This window comes from Schistocerca serialis, chromosome 1 (assembly GCF_023864345.2).
Source record: "Schistocerca serialis cubense isolate TAMUIC-IGC-003099 chromosome 1, iqSchSeri2.2, whole genome shotgun sequence".
Taxonomy (NCBI): domain Eukaryota; kingdom Metazoa; phylum Arthropoda; class Insecta; order Orthoptera; family Acrididae; genus Schistocerca; species Schistocerca serialis.
Genome location: NC_064638.1, coordinates 822,495,514 through 822,512,362, shown reverse-complemented (window position 1 = coordinate 822,512,362; position 16,849 = coordinate 822,495,514). Strand labels below are relative to the sequence as shown.

At 46.5% G+C, this 16,849-nt stretch overlaps 1 protein-coding gene across 1 annotated transcript in view; it reads left to right on the top strand.

The window, feature by feature from the left end:
- The window catches only part of LOC126436452 (protein scabrous), a 214,869-nt gene that overhangs the window by 41,094 nt on the left and 156,926 nt on the right, over window positions 1-16,849 (top strand). The window contains exon 2 of the mRNA XM_050090470.1: window positions 3,836-4,169. Within this exon, the coding sequence (XP_049946427.1) occupies window positions 3,836-4,169 (334 nt within the window). The remainder of the gene's footprint in view (window positions 1-3,835; window positions 4,170-16,849) is intronic.

Sequence of the window (16,849 nt, the reverse complement as noted above, 5' to 3'; positions counted from 1 at the left end):
AAAAATAGTTGTCGTAATTCTCGTTTCGAATGAACTTCGCTGACGGGGGCGTGTGCAACCGGCTTCTTTATCGCCGCTTTCCATTTTACGAGCGCCGGGAACGTTTCCATTAGCGGGAGCGTAAATAGGGGGCCAGGCGGACGCACCCCCTCATGAATAGAGATGCTGCGCCCACCTAAGACCCACCAACTTCCGCACGGCCACGCACGGTGGACCTCGGCTCGACACGGCAGAGTCCCGGCTTTTCGTGGCGCAGTGCGGGGTACGTTTTTAATTCCGGCTACTACGTGAGATGAGCTGAGAGCACAGAGACGTTCGGCAGTCCGCCTGAGTAGCAGCTTACGTTAGTCCAGCTCGACAGCGGACGAGAAGATCCCTCGAGCTCTGTCATACCAAATAATCTAGTGAGCGTTTCACGGATGTCCTAAAAGTTTGTATTTCTATCTTGTATGCCTACCGTAACTTCCAAATTCATGTCAAACAAAATTTTTCCTTATTTATGCACACACACACACACACACACACACACACACACACACACACACATTGACTGGGTCTGAAGAAATCTATTTTCCCACATATACCTTTGCAGGTAGAGCTTTGGTAGTAATTTCAACCATCGGCGTACCGTTTGCGTTTGGCTCCCGAAAAGTGAAATTTTGCGCTGTGGTGTTATAAATCTCGTCTTGCTACACGTCCACATTTGCACTGACGTCGCCAGAGACCTCCGCAAAGCATTTCGCACAGGTGCAGATTATCATGTGAGAAATAGTATCGTGTTTTACTTGCGACATATATCTATTAGGTGGTAGATGAACATTTTTTTTCTGAGCTTAAGCGTCTCTTGTGCTTTGTGCATGATTCACCTTACTAGCCATTACGCGTAACAATTTAATTCCGCGTAAGTATAATTATAATAAGTAATCACTATCACTACCCGAAAGTTTATTCGGGATGTTGAACAATTTTCTTATTTTTGCATTTTTTCCCCTTCTTGGAGGTGTTCCCTTCGCATAAGAGGATCTATCATCCATCCAGTCAAGGTTGTGTCACGTAGTGATTTTGAAGCAGCCAGTCGTTGAACGTGACAAAAATAAATGGAATCTGTGTAGAGTTATACATACGTTATCATAGCAGGTGATGCGCCATGCGTTCAGTGTGTGTCTTTTGCTGAATTTCATTTATCTATTTATAGATTTATTAGTACCTTCACACCTATTGTCTATATAGTACCTCACGCCTACTACAATCGTATTCGTCAAACGTTTGAGAGGGGCGAAAAGAAGACTTCGTATAAATGACTCTATGAAATTTTGCCAAATTTTCGCAACCAAACTAAGAGTCGGAAATAAACAAATCAGGTATCGAATTGACTAGCATGAAGTCCGGTTTTGCACAATATATTTTTTAAAAAAAATTGCTTAGCCTGTGGTCAACTTGGGCGGATGAATCCTTTCTTTCATTCATGTTGAAAAAATAAAATAATGTTGAAACCATAACACAAATTGAAATCTCTCCCCTATCTCTTGATCTATATACTTCTAATAACAATGTAACAGCGAACGCTGTTTACATGTATTACATTTTATGCTTTCTGAACAAAATTTGAAAATGAAATTGAAAAAGTCTTAGGATAATGTGTTCGAAAATGATTTGTCTAAATGTAAAAAATAAATCGGTGTAGAAAAACATGGTACATGCCTTAACTTCACATACCATTAGTGTCTTAACAGCACACAGCAGCAGACTGCACGGTCTACCTTCTCGACCAGACATATACATCCTCTAGTAATTTTCAAAATTCTAAATCAAGAACGGAATTTTAAATTCTCATTCGGTACGTAATTTGCTGTATATCATTCGGAGAATCATTCGAAAGCTTTTCGAATGTTTCTCTAAACCAGTTTACTTCTTGCTGTTAGACAAATAATGTTGCAAAACATTTTACTGGACTTTTTCCAATTTTTTTAAGGCCTGTTAAATGCAGCAATTGATTATAAAGTTGTTGCGACATAAGAAGACCAATAGTATTAGTAATAATAATAATAAAAATAACAGTAATGAGAAAATATATATGTTTATGTAAATATTCACTAAAATTATAAAAATTATGATTTAAAAATCGCAGTGAGCACAACTCAGATAAAATTTAACAGTAATGGGATTTCAAACTTGATTTTCAATCAGAGGCCTAAGGGTGTGGTCGGATGTTTCAATAGCCTCTCACTGACAGATACAAAGCGCCAAAGAAATTAATATAGGCATGCGTATTCAAATACGGAGATATGTAAACAGGCAGAATACGGCGCTGCGGTCGGCAACGCCTACATAAGACAACAAGTACCTGTCACAGTTGTTAGATCGGTTACTTCTGCTACAATGGCAGGTTATCAAGACTTAAGTGAGTTTGAACGTGGTGTTATAGTCGGTGCTCAAGTAGTGGGACACAGCACCTCCGCGGTAGAGACGAAGTGGGGATTCTCACGTACGACCATTTCACGGGTGTACGGTGAATATCAGGAATCCAGTAAAACATCAAATCTCTGACATCGCTGCGGCCTCAAAAGGCTCCTGCAAGAACGGGACCAACGACGACTGAAGAGAATTGTTCACCGTGTCAAAAGTACAACCATTCCGTGAATTGCTGCAGATTTCGATGCTGGGCATCAGCAAGTGTCAGCATGCGAACCATTCAACGGAACATCATCGACATGGGCTTTCAGAGGTGAAGGCCCAGTCGTGTACCCTTGATGACTGCACGACACAAGACTTCACGCCGCGCCTGGACCCGTCAACACCGGCATCGAACTATTGATGCCAAGAAACATGTTGCCTGGTCGGACAAGTCTCGTTTCAAATAGTATCGAATCCATGGACGCCGCAGATCAGCAGGGGAGTGTTCAAGCTGGTGGAGGCTCTGTAATGGTCTGGGGTGTGTGCACTTCGAATGATATGGGACCCCTGATACGCCTAGATACGATTCTCACAGGTGACACGCACGTAAGCATCATGTCTGATCACCTGCATCCATTCATGTCCGTTGTAATTCCGGACTTGGGCAATTCCAGCAGGATAATGCGACATCCCACATGTCTATAACTGCTACAGAAAGGCTCCAGGAACACTCTTCTGGGTTTAAAAACTTCCACTGCCCACCAAACTGTCCAGACTGCTGTTCAGAAGATACCTCCAACCCCTCGTACTCTTACCGATTTATAGACAGCCCTGAAGGATTCAAAAAATGTTCAAATGTGTGTGAAACCTTATGGGACTTAACTGCTAAGGTCATCAGCCCCTAAGCTTACACACCACTTAACCTAAACTATCCTGAGGACAAACACACATACCCATGCCCGAGGGAGGCCTCGAACCGCCGCCGGGACAGCCGCACTGTCTATGCTGCAGCGCCCAAGACCGCTCGGCTAATCCCACTCGGCGAAGGATTCATGGTGTTAATTCCCTCCAGCACTACTTCGGACATTAGGGGAATCCATGCCACGTCGTCTTGAAGCAATTCTGCGTTTTCGCGGGGCCGTACGTGATAGTGGGCAGGTGTACAAGTTTCTTTGGCTGTTCAGTGTATTATGGCCTTTCCTATTGATTATGTAGCCCAACGCATTAACTGAACATGAGCCGTATTCTGTTGAGTTTTATAGCATGGTCAAGTTGGAGGTTTTTAGGGCAAGGGCTAGATGTTAGCGAATATTCGGGTAAAATTAGTGGAATCTGTGGGCCGTTTCACTGTTGTCCCATTAGTTGTATCTGTCATACACTGACTTTCTCGTTGAGGAGTTGGACCTCGCTTGTTAGCGTGTGTGTGTTTTGTGCTTTGCAGACAGGAGGTGGAGTCGCTGCGCGGCAACCGGCAGCGGAACGACCACCTGCGCGTGCAGTGGCTGTCGAGCGCGGTGTCGGAGCTGCGCGCCGAGCTGTCCGAGGTGTCGGAGCGCGAGCGCAACGCCAGCGGCCAGCTGCGGCAGGCCGTGCAGGCGCTCGCCGGCGCCGACGCGCTGCGCGCCGACGCGGCCGAGGCGCGCGCCCACATGGCGGCGCTGCGCGCGGACGCGGCGCGCGCCCTGGCCAGGGCCGACGGCGCCGCCGACGACGCCAAGCAGGCCGCCGTCGACGCGCACGCCGCCAGCGCCAAGTGCGCCGCCGTCCGCCAGCAGGTAGGGCCCTCGCACCACCACCACCACCACCACCACCTCGTGTCTAGTTACAGAGCCGTCCCGTCTTGACACTAAAAGTGGTACTCGTTGTTGTTGTTGTTGTGGTCTTCAGTCCTGAGACTGGTTTGGTGCAGCTCTCCACGCTACTCTATCCTGTGCAAGCTTCTTCATCTCTAAGTGCCTACTGCAGCCTACATCCTTCTGAATCTGCTTAGTGTATTCCTCTCTTGGCCTTCCTCTACGATTTTTACCCTCCACGCTGCCCTCCAATACTAAATTGGTGATCCCTTGATCCCTCAGAACACGTCCTACCAACCGATCCCTTCTTCTAGTCAAGTTGTGCCACAATCTCCTCCCCAATTCTATTCAATACCTCCTCATTAGTTATGTGATCTACCCATCTAATCTTCAGCATTCTTCTGTAGCACCACATTTCGAAAGCTTCTATTCTCTTCTTGTCTAAACTATTTATTGTCTATGTTTCACTTCCATACATGGCTACATTCCATACAAATACTTTCAGAAACGACTTCCTGAAACTTAAATCTATACTCGATGTTAACAAATTTCATCAGTAACGCTTTCCTTGCCATTGCCAGTCTACATTTTATATCCTCTCTACTTCGACATAATCAGTTATTTTGCTCCCCAAATAGCAAAACTCCTTTACTACTTTACTCCCTGAGCATCACCCGACTTCATTCGACTACTTTCCATTATCCTCGTTATGCTTTTGATGATGTTCATCTTATATCCTCCTTCCAAGGCACTGTCCATTCCGTTCAGCTGCTCTTCCAAGTCCTTTGCTGTCTCTGACAGAATTACAATGTCATCGGCGAACCTCAAAGTTTTTATTTCTTCTCCGTGGATTTTAATACCCACTCCGAACTTTTCTTTTGTTTCCTTTACTGCTTGCTCAGTATACAGATTGAATAGCATCGGGGAGAGGCTACAATCCTGTCTCATTCCCTTCCCAACCACTGCTTCCCTTTCATGTCCCTCGACTCTTATAACTGCCATCTGGTTTCTGTACAAATTGTAAATAGCCTTCCGTTCCTTGTATTTTACCCCTGCCACCTTCGGAATTTGAAAGAGAGTATTCCAGTCAAAATTATCAAAAGCTTTCTCTAAGTCTACAAATGCTGAAAACGTAGGTTTGCCTTTCCTTAATCTTTCTTCTAAGATAAGTCGTAAGGTCAGTATTGCCTCAGGTGTTCCAACATTTCTACGGAATCCAAACTGATCTTCCCCGAGGTCAGCTTCATTCGTCTGTAAAGAATTCGCGTTAGTATTTTGCAGCTGTGACTTATTAAACTGATAGTTCGGTAATTTTCACATCTGTCAACACCTGCTTTCTTTGGCCTTGGAATTGCAATATTCTTCTTGAAGTCTGAGGGAATTTCGCCTGTCTCATACATGTTGCTCACCAGATGCTAGAGTTCTGTTAGGCCTGGCTCTCCCAAGGCTGTCAGTAGTTATAATGGAATGTTGTCTACTCCCGGGGCCTTGTTTCGACTTAGTAGTACTCGGAGACACATATTTCGCTGAAAGTGCACTTAACGCTGTCGTCGGATTTTCCGTTGCGTCCCGAACGTGGGATCGTCTGCTTACTAGGCAGCTCTGTAAACCACTGTGCCACCCGGACACGTGTTTATCACAACTGCGTGGACACGTCCGATAGAGCAGACACTACGCATTCATGTAACTGATTTGTCTCGATGGGTCTGAGTCCAGCATCTTCAATGCTGATGGACTGCGGATGACATTTCTTTCACTTTCTTTCTTTCTTTCGCTTACGCCAGAGTCCCGCAGCGACCGCAGGGTCGGCGTGGCTACAACGGAATTGGCAATGTTAGTTTGAGGGATGGCCGGATGCCCTTCCTGCTGCCATCCCGTATCCCCCAGGACGGAATCAGTGTACCTCAACTGTCTGCGTCTAGTGGAAATCGTGAATTACTGCGGACGTGTTTCATGTGTCTGCGACGCGTGTAAGTGAGGCGGAACGTGGGGACCAGCCCGGTATTCACCTAGCGGGATGTGGAAAACCGTCTAAAAACCACACCGGCCCTCGTCGTTAGTGCGCCGGGCGGATTCGATCCGGGGCCTGCGCGCCTACCCGAGTCCAGGTAGCAGCGCGTTAGCGCTCTCGGCTACCCTGGCGGGTAATGACATTTCTTTCGCTGACAGCTATTTAATCAAGTGATATTTTGTTTGACTCGCAGCAACTGAAACTTCCTGCCTAATTACAACCTCGGAAATCGTGACAAATTCGGAAAAAACAACCAAATATTTCTATCAGTAAACCAAAATGATTCTCATTGGCTACCGTATACCCTACAGTTCACCGATCAGGTACAGCCAACGATAACGATTTCGAACTGCCAACAGCAGCACGAACGGAAATCCACCGGCAGTGAAAGTTACAGTGATGAATGAAATTGAATGAAAGCGGAATACGAGTATGTAATATGCTGAAGAAAAGCTCATAAGAAAATCTCTCTTTTTTTTTTTTTTAACTAGCGATAATTCTGCTAACGACGTAAAGTCGTACAGCATGGCAGCGAGAGGTATTCTCAGCTGCCGAATCAGAAATATCACTATGCCTTCGGTAAGTGAAGAGCAGTGTCTTACGTCTAAGTGTTTAGTTTAGGAGCTGTAATGGGTGTATCTGCAGAGCCTTCTCCTCTTACCACCAAGATGGGTTTAACATCCCTATCCGACTGAAGGATCACAATCTATAGTGTGTCACGTGTCGTCTCTTAGTGAGACATAGCGCTGATGTTAGGAATTTAATCCAGGATGATGGCGCAATTTATGGTGCGCGGGAACCTTACGTTACCAGCTCGTCTTCCGCTTACCGGCCGAATACCGTCAGTGAACATTTATTCCAGGTCCAGGATTCAAACTGACGTAATCGCGATGGAGCGCTTTAGGTACCTCCTCCAAGGAAGCGGTCGTTTTGCTGTTAAAGACATGTCATTCACGAGGGAAGAGGGTCCACCGAAGAGCTACGTTTCTTTTTTTTTCTTTTTTTTTCCTCTTTGAACTTTATTCTCAGACCGGTTTGGATCTGTGAGTAATGCTGAGAGAAAAATGAGAACTTTTCGGTAGGCCTTCTTGCACTGCAAAATGGATTTCCCCTCCAAAGACTCAGTTCCAGCGTTCACCACGTGGGAAAGCGTTAAGACAGGCGATGTAATGTCATCGAGGCATGACAAACGACTCTGTCTGTGCTAATTATCTCTTCGAGTAGAGAGGACGCTGAACTGAGAGGTGCAAGGTGTCCACTACTGTGCGGTGGTCATGATGCCGCCTTCGAAGCATGCCAAAGCATTGCATACAATTTTCTCGGGTTTACAGCCGCATCAAGTGGTTATTCATATACGAGCTTTCGGATCAGGGCCCCTCGGCCATTTTGAAGTGACACGTACTAGTTACCATTTAGTTATATCGTATACAGGTTCCGCAAATATATAGTACATATTTGTAATGGAATTCGTCTGATTAAGGCGACAGTACAGTGCTGGAATGTCCATGTACACACATAAAGGTAGTGGTACACTGAAAGTCTTGAATTTTGCTAACAATGGCTTTACATGAAAGTAACGCCTGTAAATACACAAACCGACGTAGGCCGATTAGATGTTCACAGCAGTGCAAAGCGAGCATGTGTTCGAATATGTCGGCTCCGTTCTCTTATGTTGTGATGGAAACAGAAAATTATGCTGATAAACATGATGTTATAGTACTAAATAAGTACCCGTTTTCCATATAATATGTGTGAAACCCAACAGGCAGTCAAAAGAGGGAATTCAAGGGAAGGGTAATCGCTGGTTGCCACTAACACAAAATTCCAAATGCTAAAGGCACCCACAAACTACCGATAAAAGGAACCATCAGTCAAACTAATACTACTGTAAATCACTTCAAAGGGTTACAAAAAATTTAAACTGCGTTTTTTTTCGTCTATAGTTTATTGTTCAGAATTGCATACAGATCACATTGATGCAATTTTCATCGAATCAGCAACATTCTCTGTCCGAACTACAGGTCAATGACCTCATGTGAGGTATCAACACAGATCAGAAAATGGTTGGCAAGATGTGGTTTTTCATATTATGATACTGTAAATTCGTACATCACTTAGTTATAATATTTGAATAGGACACGCCGGTGTCAGTTTTGCAAAATTGGTTAAAAAAATTTTCATCGAAATTGCAATCTCGGACGCGTGCTGTAGTAATACTAGCAGCACGCTTGCCATTAGCTAGTCAGAGAAACGCTAAGTCCGTTATCGAATGAAGCCATCTGTTGCCTCCTTGAGCTCCTGATTCGCGATGTAAAGCTTTCTGTGTGCCAGAACACAAATTTAGCTTTCTGGTATTTTATCGTGAGTCACACACAACACGGCGGGGAGGAACACTGATCATGCTGAAGAAGTCGTCGAGTTTAGTGTCTTAGATACGTGAAGGGATACTAAAACAAGTACACTACTGGCCATTAAAATTGCTACACAAAGAAGAAATGCAGATGATAAACGAGCATTCATTCGACAAATATACTAGAACTGACAATTTTTTCACGCAATTCGGGTCCATAGATCCTGAGAAATGAGTACCCAGAACAACCACCTCTGGCCGTAATAACGGTCTTGATACGCCCGGGCATTGAGTCAAACAGAGCTTGGATGGCGTGTACAGGTACAGCTGCCCATGCAGCTTCAACACGATACCACAGTTCATCAAGAGTAGTGACTGGCGTATTGTGACGAGCCAGTTGCTCGGCCACCATTGACCAAACGTTTTCAATTGGTGAGAGATCTGGAGAATGTGCTGGCCAGGGCAGCAGTCGATCATTTTCTGTATCCAGAAAGGCCCGTACAGGACCTGCAACATGCGGTCGTGCACTATCCTGCTGAAATGTAGGGTTTCGCAAGGATCGAATGAAGGGTAAAGCCACGGGTCGTTACACATCCGAAATGTAACGTCCACTGTTCAAAGTGCCCTCAATGAGAACAAGAGGTGACCGAGACGTGTAACCAATGGCACGCCATACCATCACGCCGGGTGATACGCCAGTATGGCGATGACGAATACACGCTTCCAATGTGCGTTCAGCGCGATATTGCCAAACGCGGATGCGACCATCATGATGCTGTAAACAGAACCTGGATTCATCCGAAAAAATGACGTTTTGCCGTTCGTGCACCCAGGTTCGTCGTTGAGTACACCATCGAAGGCGCTCCTGTCTGTGATGCAGCGTCAAGGGTAACTGCTTCCTTGGTGTCAGAGCTGATAGTCCATGCCGCTGCAAACGTCGTCGAACTGTTCGTGCAGATGATTGTTGTCTTTCAAACGTCCCCATCTGTTGACTCAGGGATCGAGACGTGGCTGTGCGATCCATTACAGCTATGCGGATAAGATGCCTGTCATCTCGACTGCTTGTGATACTAGGCCGTTGGGATCCAGCACGGCGTTCCGTATTACCCTCATCAGCCCACCGATTCCATATGCTGCTAACAGTCATTGGATCTCGACCAACGGGAGCAGCAATTTGGCGGTGCGAGAAACCGCAATCGCGATAGGCTACAATCCGGCCTTTATCAAAGTCGGAAACGTGATGGTACGCATTTCTCCCCATTACACGAGGCATCACAACAATGCTTCAATAGGCAACGCCAGTCAACTGGTGTTTGTGTATGAGATATCGGTTGGAAACTTTCCTCCTGTCAGCACGTTGTAGGTGTCACCACCGGCGCCAACCTTGTGTGAATGCTCTGAAAAGCTAATCATTTGCATATCACAGAACTTCTTCCTGTCGGTTAAATTTCGCGTCTGTAGCACGTCATCTTCGTGGTGTAGCAATTTTAATGGCCAGTACTGTGTTAAACACTCGATTATGTCCCAGAAATAGATCAAAAATTTCTTCACTGCCTTGGTTTCGGACAAAGCTTCGTGAAATTATCCTCGGTTGCAGGACAAATCCCGCAACTGGAAACGCCAACTCAAATATTTCCAGTTGGAATACCCCTGTTCCACTACTTGCTCGCTCTGTATTTTCCGAACAGCCCGCTTTACATGATTATCGTCTGTAGCGGCGTTTTCAAAACAGTAAACTACACAGTCGTCTGGCTGTACGTTAAACTACCCGCTCCTTTATGACTGGCTGTATGTGTCAGTTTCCGTACGTAGGGGAGTGCACTGCGGCGTTCTAACGAGCAGCCACACTGAGGGGTTCTTCACTTTGAGGCCCTCGCTGGTTGGAGCGCATTCTCTGGGATGCCCGTCGCGTACGAGGGCGGTCCGAGAGCGCAGCCGCCGGCGCGGAGGGTTGCCATGGCAACAGTTAGGCCATCAGCTGGAGAGCCCTCGACGCCGCGAGGCTGTGTGTGCCCTCCTCTCAGCGACCCACGCTAAACGCCGCCCGGCACGGCGCCACGTGCCCTGCTGTCGGAGCTTGCAAGGAGTCCTAATCCTCGTGCAGAATGCGGAGACGTTGTGTGTGTCCGGATATATATATGCCTAAGGCGTCGATATGCAATTATAAATATTGAAATATTTTTTTTAATAATCGGATCAGTAAATATATAAAATTTCTCTTCAAAGCACTCGGTCTTCAGGCCACAAGTGGCCCACCGGGACCATCCGACCGCCGTGTCATCCTCAGATGAGGATGCGGATAGGAGGGGCGTGTGGACAGCACACCGCTCTCCCGGCCGTTATGATGGTTTTCTTTGACCGGAGCCTCTACTGTTCGGTCGAGTAGCTCCTCAAGTGGCATCACGGGGCTGAGTACACCCCGAAAAATGGCAACAGCGCATGGCGACCCGGATGGTCACACATCCAAGTGCCGGCCACGCCCGACAGCGCTTAACCTCGGTGATCTGATGGGAACCGGGGTTTCCACTGCGGCAAGGCCATTGTAAAATTTTTCTCTTACCCCAATACGAAATCCTTAACCCATATCGATAGTTCTGACAATTTCTGCTTGTGAATTTTAAATAGCTATGAGAATACCTGTAAGTTTTATAACGTAAAACTTAGGGCGCATCCAGTACATAACTGGTGGCTAAGTAGTTCCTAACTGTTGCATGTGCCCCACGGTTTCCATTATAAACCTTACAAGTACTGTCGTAGCTATTAAAAACACACAAGAACAAGTTTTTAGGAGTCTCTCTATAAAACGAGGAACATCTATAGAGCTAGGAGAAAATATTATATAGTTCTCAGTCCGTTTTAAAAACTTGCTATCCCAAAAATATTTATTTACATAATTATTTTCTGGTTTTTAATGTTGTGTCTGCGAAATTTCTCAACGGATTTTAAACATTTGATGAATTATATGTATACTGATAACTGACTACTGATCAACATTACATCAGTATTTACTTCATTTGCAAACTAATCTCTATTATCTACATCTACATCCATACTCCGCAAGTCACCTGACGGTCTGTGGCGGAGGGTACTTTGAGTACCTCTATCGGTTATCCCTTCTGTTCCAGTCTCGTATTGTTCGTGGAAAGAAAGATTGTCGGGATGCCTCTGTGTGGGCTCTATTCTCTCTGATTTTATCCTCATTGTCTCTTCGCTAGATATACGTAGGAGGGAGCAATATACTGCTTGACTCCCCGGTGAAGGTATATTCTCGAAACTTCAACAAAAGCCCGTACCGAGCTACTGAGCGTCTCTCCTGCAGAGTCTTCCACTGGAGTTTATCTATCATCTCCGTAACGCTTTCGCGATTACTAAATGATGCTGTAACGAAGCGAGCTGCTCTCCGTTGGGTCTTCCCTGTCTCTTTTATCAACCCTATCTGGTACGGATCCCACACTGGTGAGCAATATTCAAGCAGTGGGCGAACAAGTGTACTGTAACCTACTTTGCTTACTGATTGCATTTCCTTGGGATTCTTCCAACGAATCTCAGTCTGGCATGCGCTTTACCGACGCTTTATGAGTAGGTAGCTAGGTTGGTTGCCAACGGCCTTGCCGCAGTGGTAACACCGGTTCCCGTCATATCACCGAAGTGAAGCGCTGTCGGACTGAGCTAGCACTTGGATGGGTGACCATCCTGTCTGCCAAGTGCTGTTGGCAAGCGGGGTGCCCTCAGCCCTTGTGAGGCAAACTAAAGAGCTACTTGATTGAGAAATAGCGGCTCGGGTCTCGGAAACTGACATACGGCCGGGAGAGCGGTGTGCTGCACACATATCCGCATCCAGTGATGCCTGTGGGCTAAGGATGACACGGCAACTGGTCGGTACCGTTGGGCTTTCATGGCCTATTCGGGAGGAGTTTAGTTTTTAGTTTTTATTTAGGTTGGTTAGTAATTTCAGGCACTCCTGGCACAAGCAAGCCATTAACTTTTATTTTCTCTTGCGCAGCAGGTCCTGTATTGAAATGTGGACCCGTGAACACAAAACGGTTAGTATATGCTGACAGGCGTAGCCCACTTACTGGTGCATTCATATCCGTGCAGAGAGCATCAGGTGGTAAAATTTGTGATGTGTGTGTGCGGGAGAAAACAGCGAGAGAAAACAGCTAACACACTGTTGTGAGTACATATTAAGGTACCAGTGATCACAGTATCTGTACTCACCTGCCTAATACCGTGTATATACTAGCTTCTTACTCGCAGCTTCGCCTGTGTACGCGTATATCACATATATAGTAAACATCTCCTCCTCCTCCTCCTCTCTCTGTCCGTCTCCCCCCCCCCCCCGCCCCCACCCCCCTTCCGTACCCCTGTCTTTGTCTGGTCAGCCGTGCCTGTCCGCTGGGGTACCGCCAGGAACGCACTGCGATAATACCCGTAGGGTAGCACCGAACAAACATCGCGTGTTAATAATTTTGTATTAAAAATGAAGAAATTCCTCCAGCTGTATTTAAGGTGTCTTATTTTATTTTGGCAACTAGTTTCAACGTCATCTTCAGTCCATACGCTTGTTGACGTCAACTGCGTGTGGCTCATACTTGAAGTCAGTGGTGAGATATCGACCTGCTCCGTGTGGAAGGTGGGTAGTAATTAGTACGAAGATTCAACTTCACAATATCTGTCCTCATTTGCCTAACACCCTGTGTATACTAGGTTGCCAGCTGTATATACTAGCTTCTTACTCGCAGCTTCGCCAGTGTCACGTATATAGTAAACATCTCCTCCTCCTCCTCCTCTCTCTGTCCACCTGCCCCCTTCGCCCCCGCCCCCCTCTCCGTCGGGTAGCACCGAACAAACATCACGTCTAAGTCATTTTGCAGTTTTCTTGATCTTTTTATGACTTGAATAGATGGTAAACGGCAGCATCGTCTGCAAACAAAGGTGGCTGCTCAAAGTTATTTACCGGGTGATCAAAAAGTCAGTATAAATTTGAAAACATAATAAACCAAGGAATAATGTAGATAGAGAGGTAAAAATTGACACACATGCTTTGAATGACATGAGGTTTTATTACCTGAAGTCGAATCGTGATCGACCAAGATCTCTAGGGATGCTGAAAGACAACATCCGACGCCAATGCCTCGCCATAACTGCGGACATGATTTACAGTACTGTTCACAACATTATTCCTCGACTACAGCTATTGTTGAGGAATGATGGTGGACATATTGAGCATTTCCTGTACAGAACATTATCTTTGCTTTGTCTTACTTTGTTATGCTAATTATTGCTATTCTGAACAGATGAAGCGCCATCAGTCGGACATTTTTTGAACTTTTGTATTTTTTTTTTTTTTGGTTCTAATAAAACCCCATGTTATTCCAAGCATGTGTGTCAATTTGTACCTCTCTATCTACATTATTCCGTCATTTATTCAGTTTTCAAATTTGTACTGACTTTTTTATCACCCAGTGTATAAATTAAGAACAGCAGAGGGCCTACAATACTTACTTGGGAGGTGCTAGATATCCCTTCTGTTTTACTCGATGACTTTCCTTCATTTGCTACGAACTGCGACTTTTCTGACAGGAAAAAAAAAAAACAGCCGCGTTGCCTAAAATGTATTATAGTAGCTGGTGTTACACACGTGATACACTTCGCCTGTTGTGTGGTGACGACGCTGGCGGCTACTGTACTTCCCCCTTGTACTGGCGCCAGCTCGGGAGGAAGCAGAGAACGCGGCCTCCAGCGGACAGGCGGCGTGCCGTGAGTGCGGCTGCTGATAGAATTCTTTAGCAGCCAGCGGCTCGCTTGCTGGCACAAAAGCTGGCAGTAAGTAATTCTCTGTGATATACGCAGTGGCCGGCTTTCACACACGCGGCGCGCCCTCTGTGGACAAAAGCGCCGCCCGGCGCCGTCAATGGGCGCGCGCCCTTTCCCAAGGGCCAGCCGCCAGCCGGCCCTGAATGATGTAGGCCAGTGGCGGGGGACCTCCTGTAGGCTTTGCTGCCGCTACACGGCGCTTATTTCCATGTTTGATGTGTCCAGGCTCGCCTATTAAGCGTTCTCGAAAAAATAAAAAAACAAAAAAATCACTTCAGCATTAACGATTCGGTGCTTATATTCGTGTCCATTACAAAGCTTCGCCTGTACTTGTAAGGCTTATGTAACCTTAGCTCACGTTGTAACTACACTACTGGCCATTAAAATTGCTACACCAAGAAGAAATGCAGATGATAAACGGGCATTCATTGCACAAATATATTATACTAGAACTGGCATGTGATTACATTTTCACGCAATTTGGGTGCATAGATCCTGAGAAATCAGTACCCAGAACAACCATCTCTGGCCGTAATAACGGCCTTCGTACGCCTGGGCATTGAGTCAAACAGAGCTTGGATGATGTGTACAGGTACAGCTGCCCATGCAGCTTCAACACGATACCACAGTTCATCAAGAGTAGTGACTGGCGTATTGTGACGAGCCAGTTGCTCGGACACCATTGACCAGACGTTTTCAATTGGTGAGAGATCTGGAGAATGTGCTGGCCAGGGCCGCAGTCGAACATTTTCTGTATCCAGGAAGGCCCGTAAAGGACCTGCAACATGCGATCGTGCATTATCCTGCTGAAATGTAGGGTTTCGCAGGGATCGAATGTAGGGTAGAGCCACGGGTCGTAACACATCTGATATGTCACGTCCACTGTTCAAAGCGCCGTCAATGCGAACAAGAGGTGACCGAGACGTGTAACCAATGACACCCCATACCATCACGCCGGGTGATACGCCAGTATGGCGATGACGAATACACGCTTCCAATGTGCGTTCACCGCGATGTCGCCAAACAAGGATGCGACCATCATGATGCTATAAACAGAACCTGGATTCATCCGAAAAAATGACGTTCTACCATTCGTGCACCCAGGTTCGTAGTTGAGTACACCATCGCAGGCGCTCCTGTCTGTGACGCAGCGTCAAGGGTAACCGCAGTCATGGTCTCCGAGCTGACAGTCCATGCTGCTGCAAACGTCGTCGAACTGTTCAAGCAGATGGTTGTTGTCTTGCAAACGTTCCATCTGTTGACTCAGGTATCGAGACGTGTTTGCACGACCCGTTACAGCCATGCGGATAAGATGCCTGTCATCTCGACTGCCTCTGGTGAAAATGAAATGTCGTGTGGCTAGGGCCTCCCGTCGGGTAGACCGTTCGCCTGGTGCAGGTCTTTCGATTTGACGCCACTTCGGCGACCTGCGCGTCGATGGGGATGAAATGATGATGATTAGGACAATACAACACCCAGTCCCTGAGCGGAGAAAATCTCCGACCCAGCCGGGAATCGAACCCGGGCCCTTTGGATTGACAGTCTGTCACGCTGACCACTCAGCTACCGGGGGCGGACGACTGCCTCTGGTGACACGAGGCCGTTGTGATCCAGCACGGCGTTCCGTATTACCCTCCTGAACCCACATATTCTGCTAACAGTCATTGGATCTCGACCAACGCGAGCAGCAATGTCGCGATACGATAAACCGCAATCGCGATAGGCTACAATCTAACCTTTTCCAAAGTCGGAAACTTGATGGTACGCATTTCTTCTCCTTACACGAGGCATCACAACAACGTTTCACCAGGCAACGCCGGTCAACTGGTATTTGTGTATGAGAAATCGGGTGGAAACTTTCCTCATATCAGCACGTTGTAGGTGTCGCCACCGGCGCCAACCTTGTGTGAATGCTCTGAAAAGCTAATCATTTGCATATCACAGCGTCTTCTTCGTGTCGGTTAAAGGTCGCATCTGTAGCATGTCATCTTCGTGGTGTAGCAATTTTAATGGCCAGTAGTGTACATTAGATGATGCTCAAACACACGCATATACGACACCCGTTAACGATCTGATATGCCTAAAGGCGAAGCATCAGAAGTTCGAAATCGATCGAAAACAGAAGAAAAAGAAGAGAAAAGCTCATTAAACACAGTTGATTGCGAATGGAATAAGAAGAGCATAAACAGTTTTTACTACCCGTGGTAAGATATTTAGCAGCTGACAGCTCCATTCCCCAGAATGAGATTTTCGCTCTGCAGCGGAGTGTGCGCTGATATGAAATTTCCTGGAAGCTTAAAACTGTGTGCCGGACGGAGACTCGAACTCGGGACCTTTGCCTTTCGCCAGAAATTGCCCTACCATCTGAGCTACCCAAGCACGACTAACTGGCAGAAGTAAAGCTGTGAGAACCGGACGTGAGTCGTGCTTGGGTAGCTCAGATGGTAGAACACTTGCCCGCGAAAGTCAAAGGTCCCGAGTTCG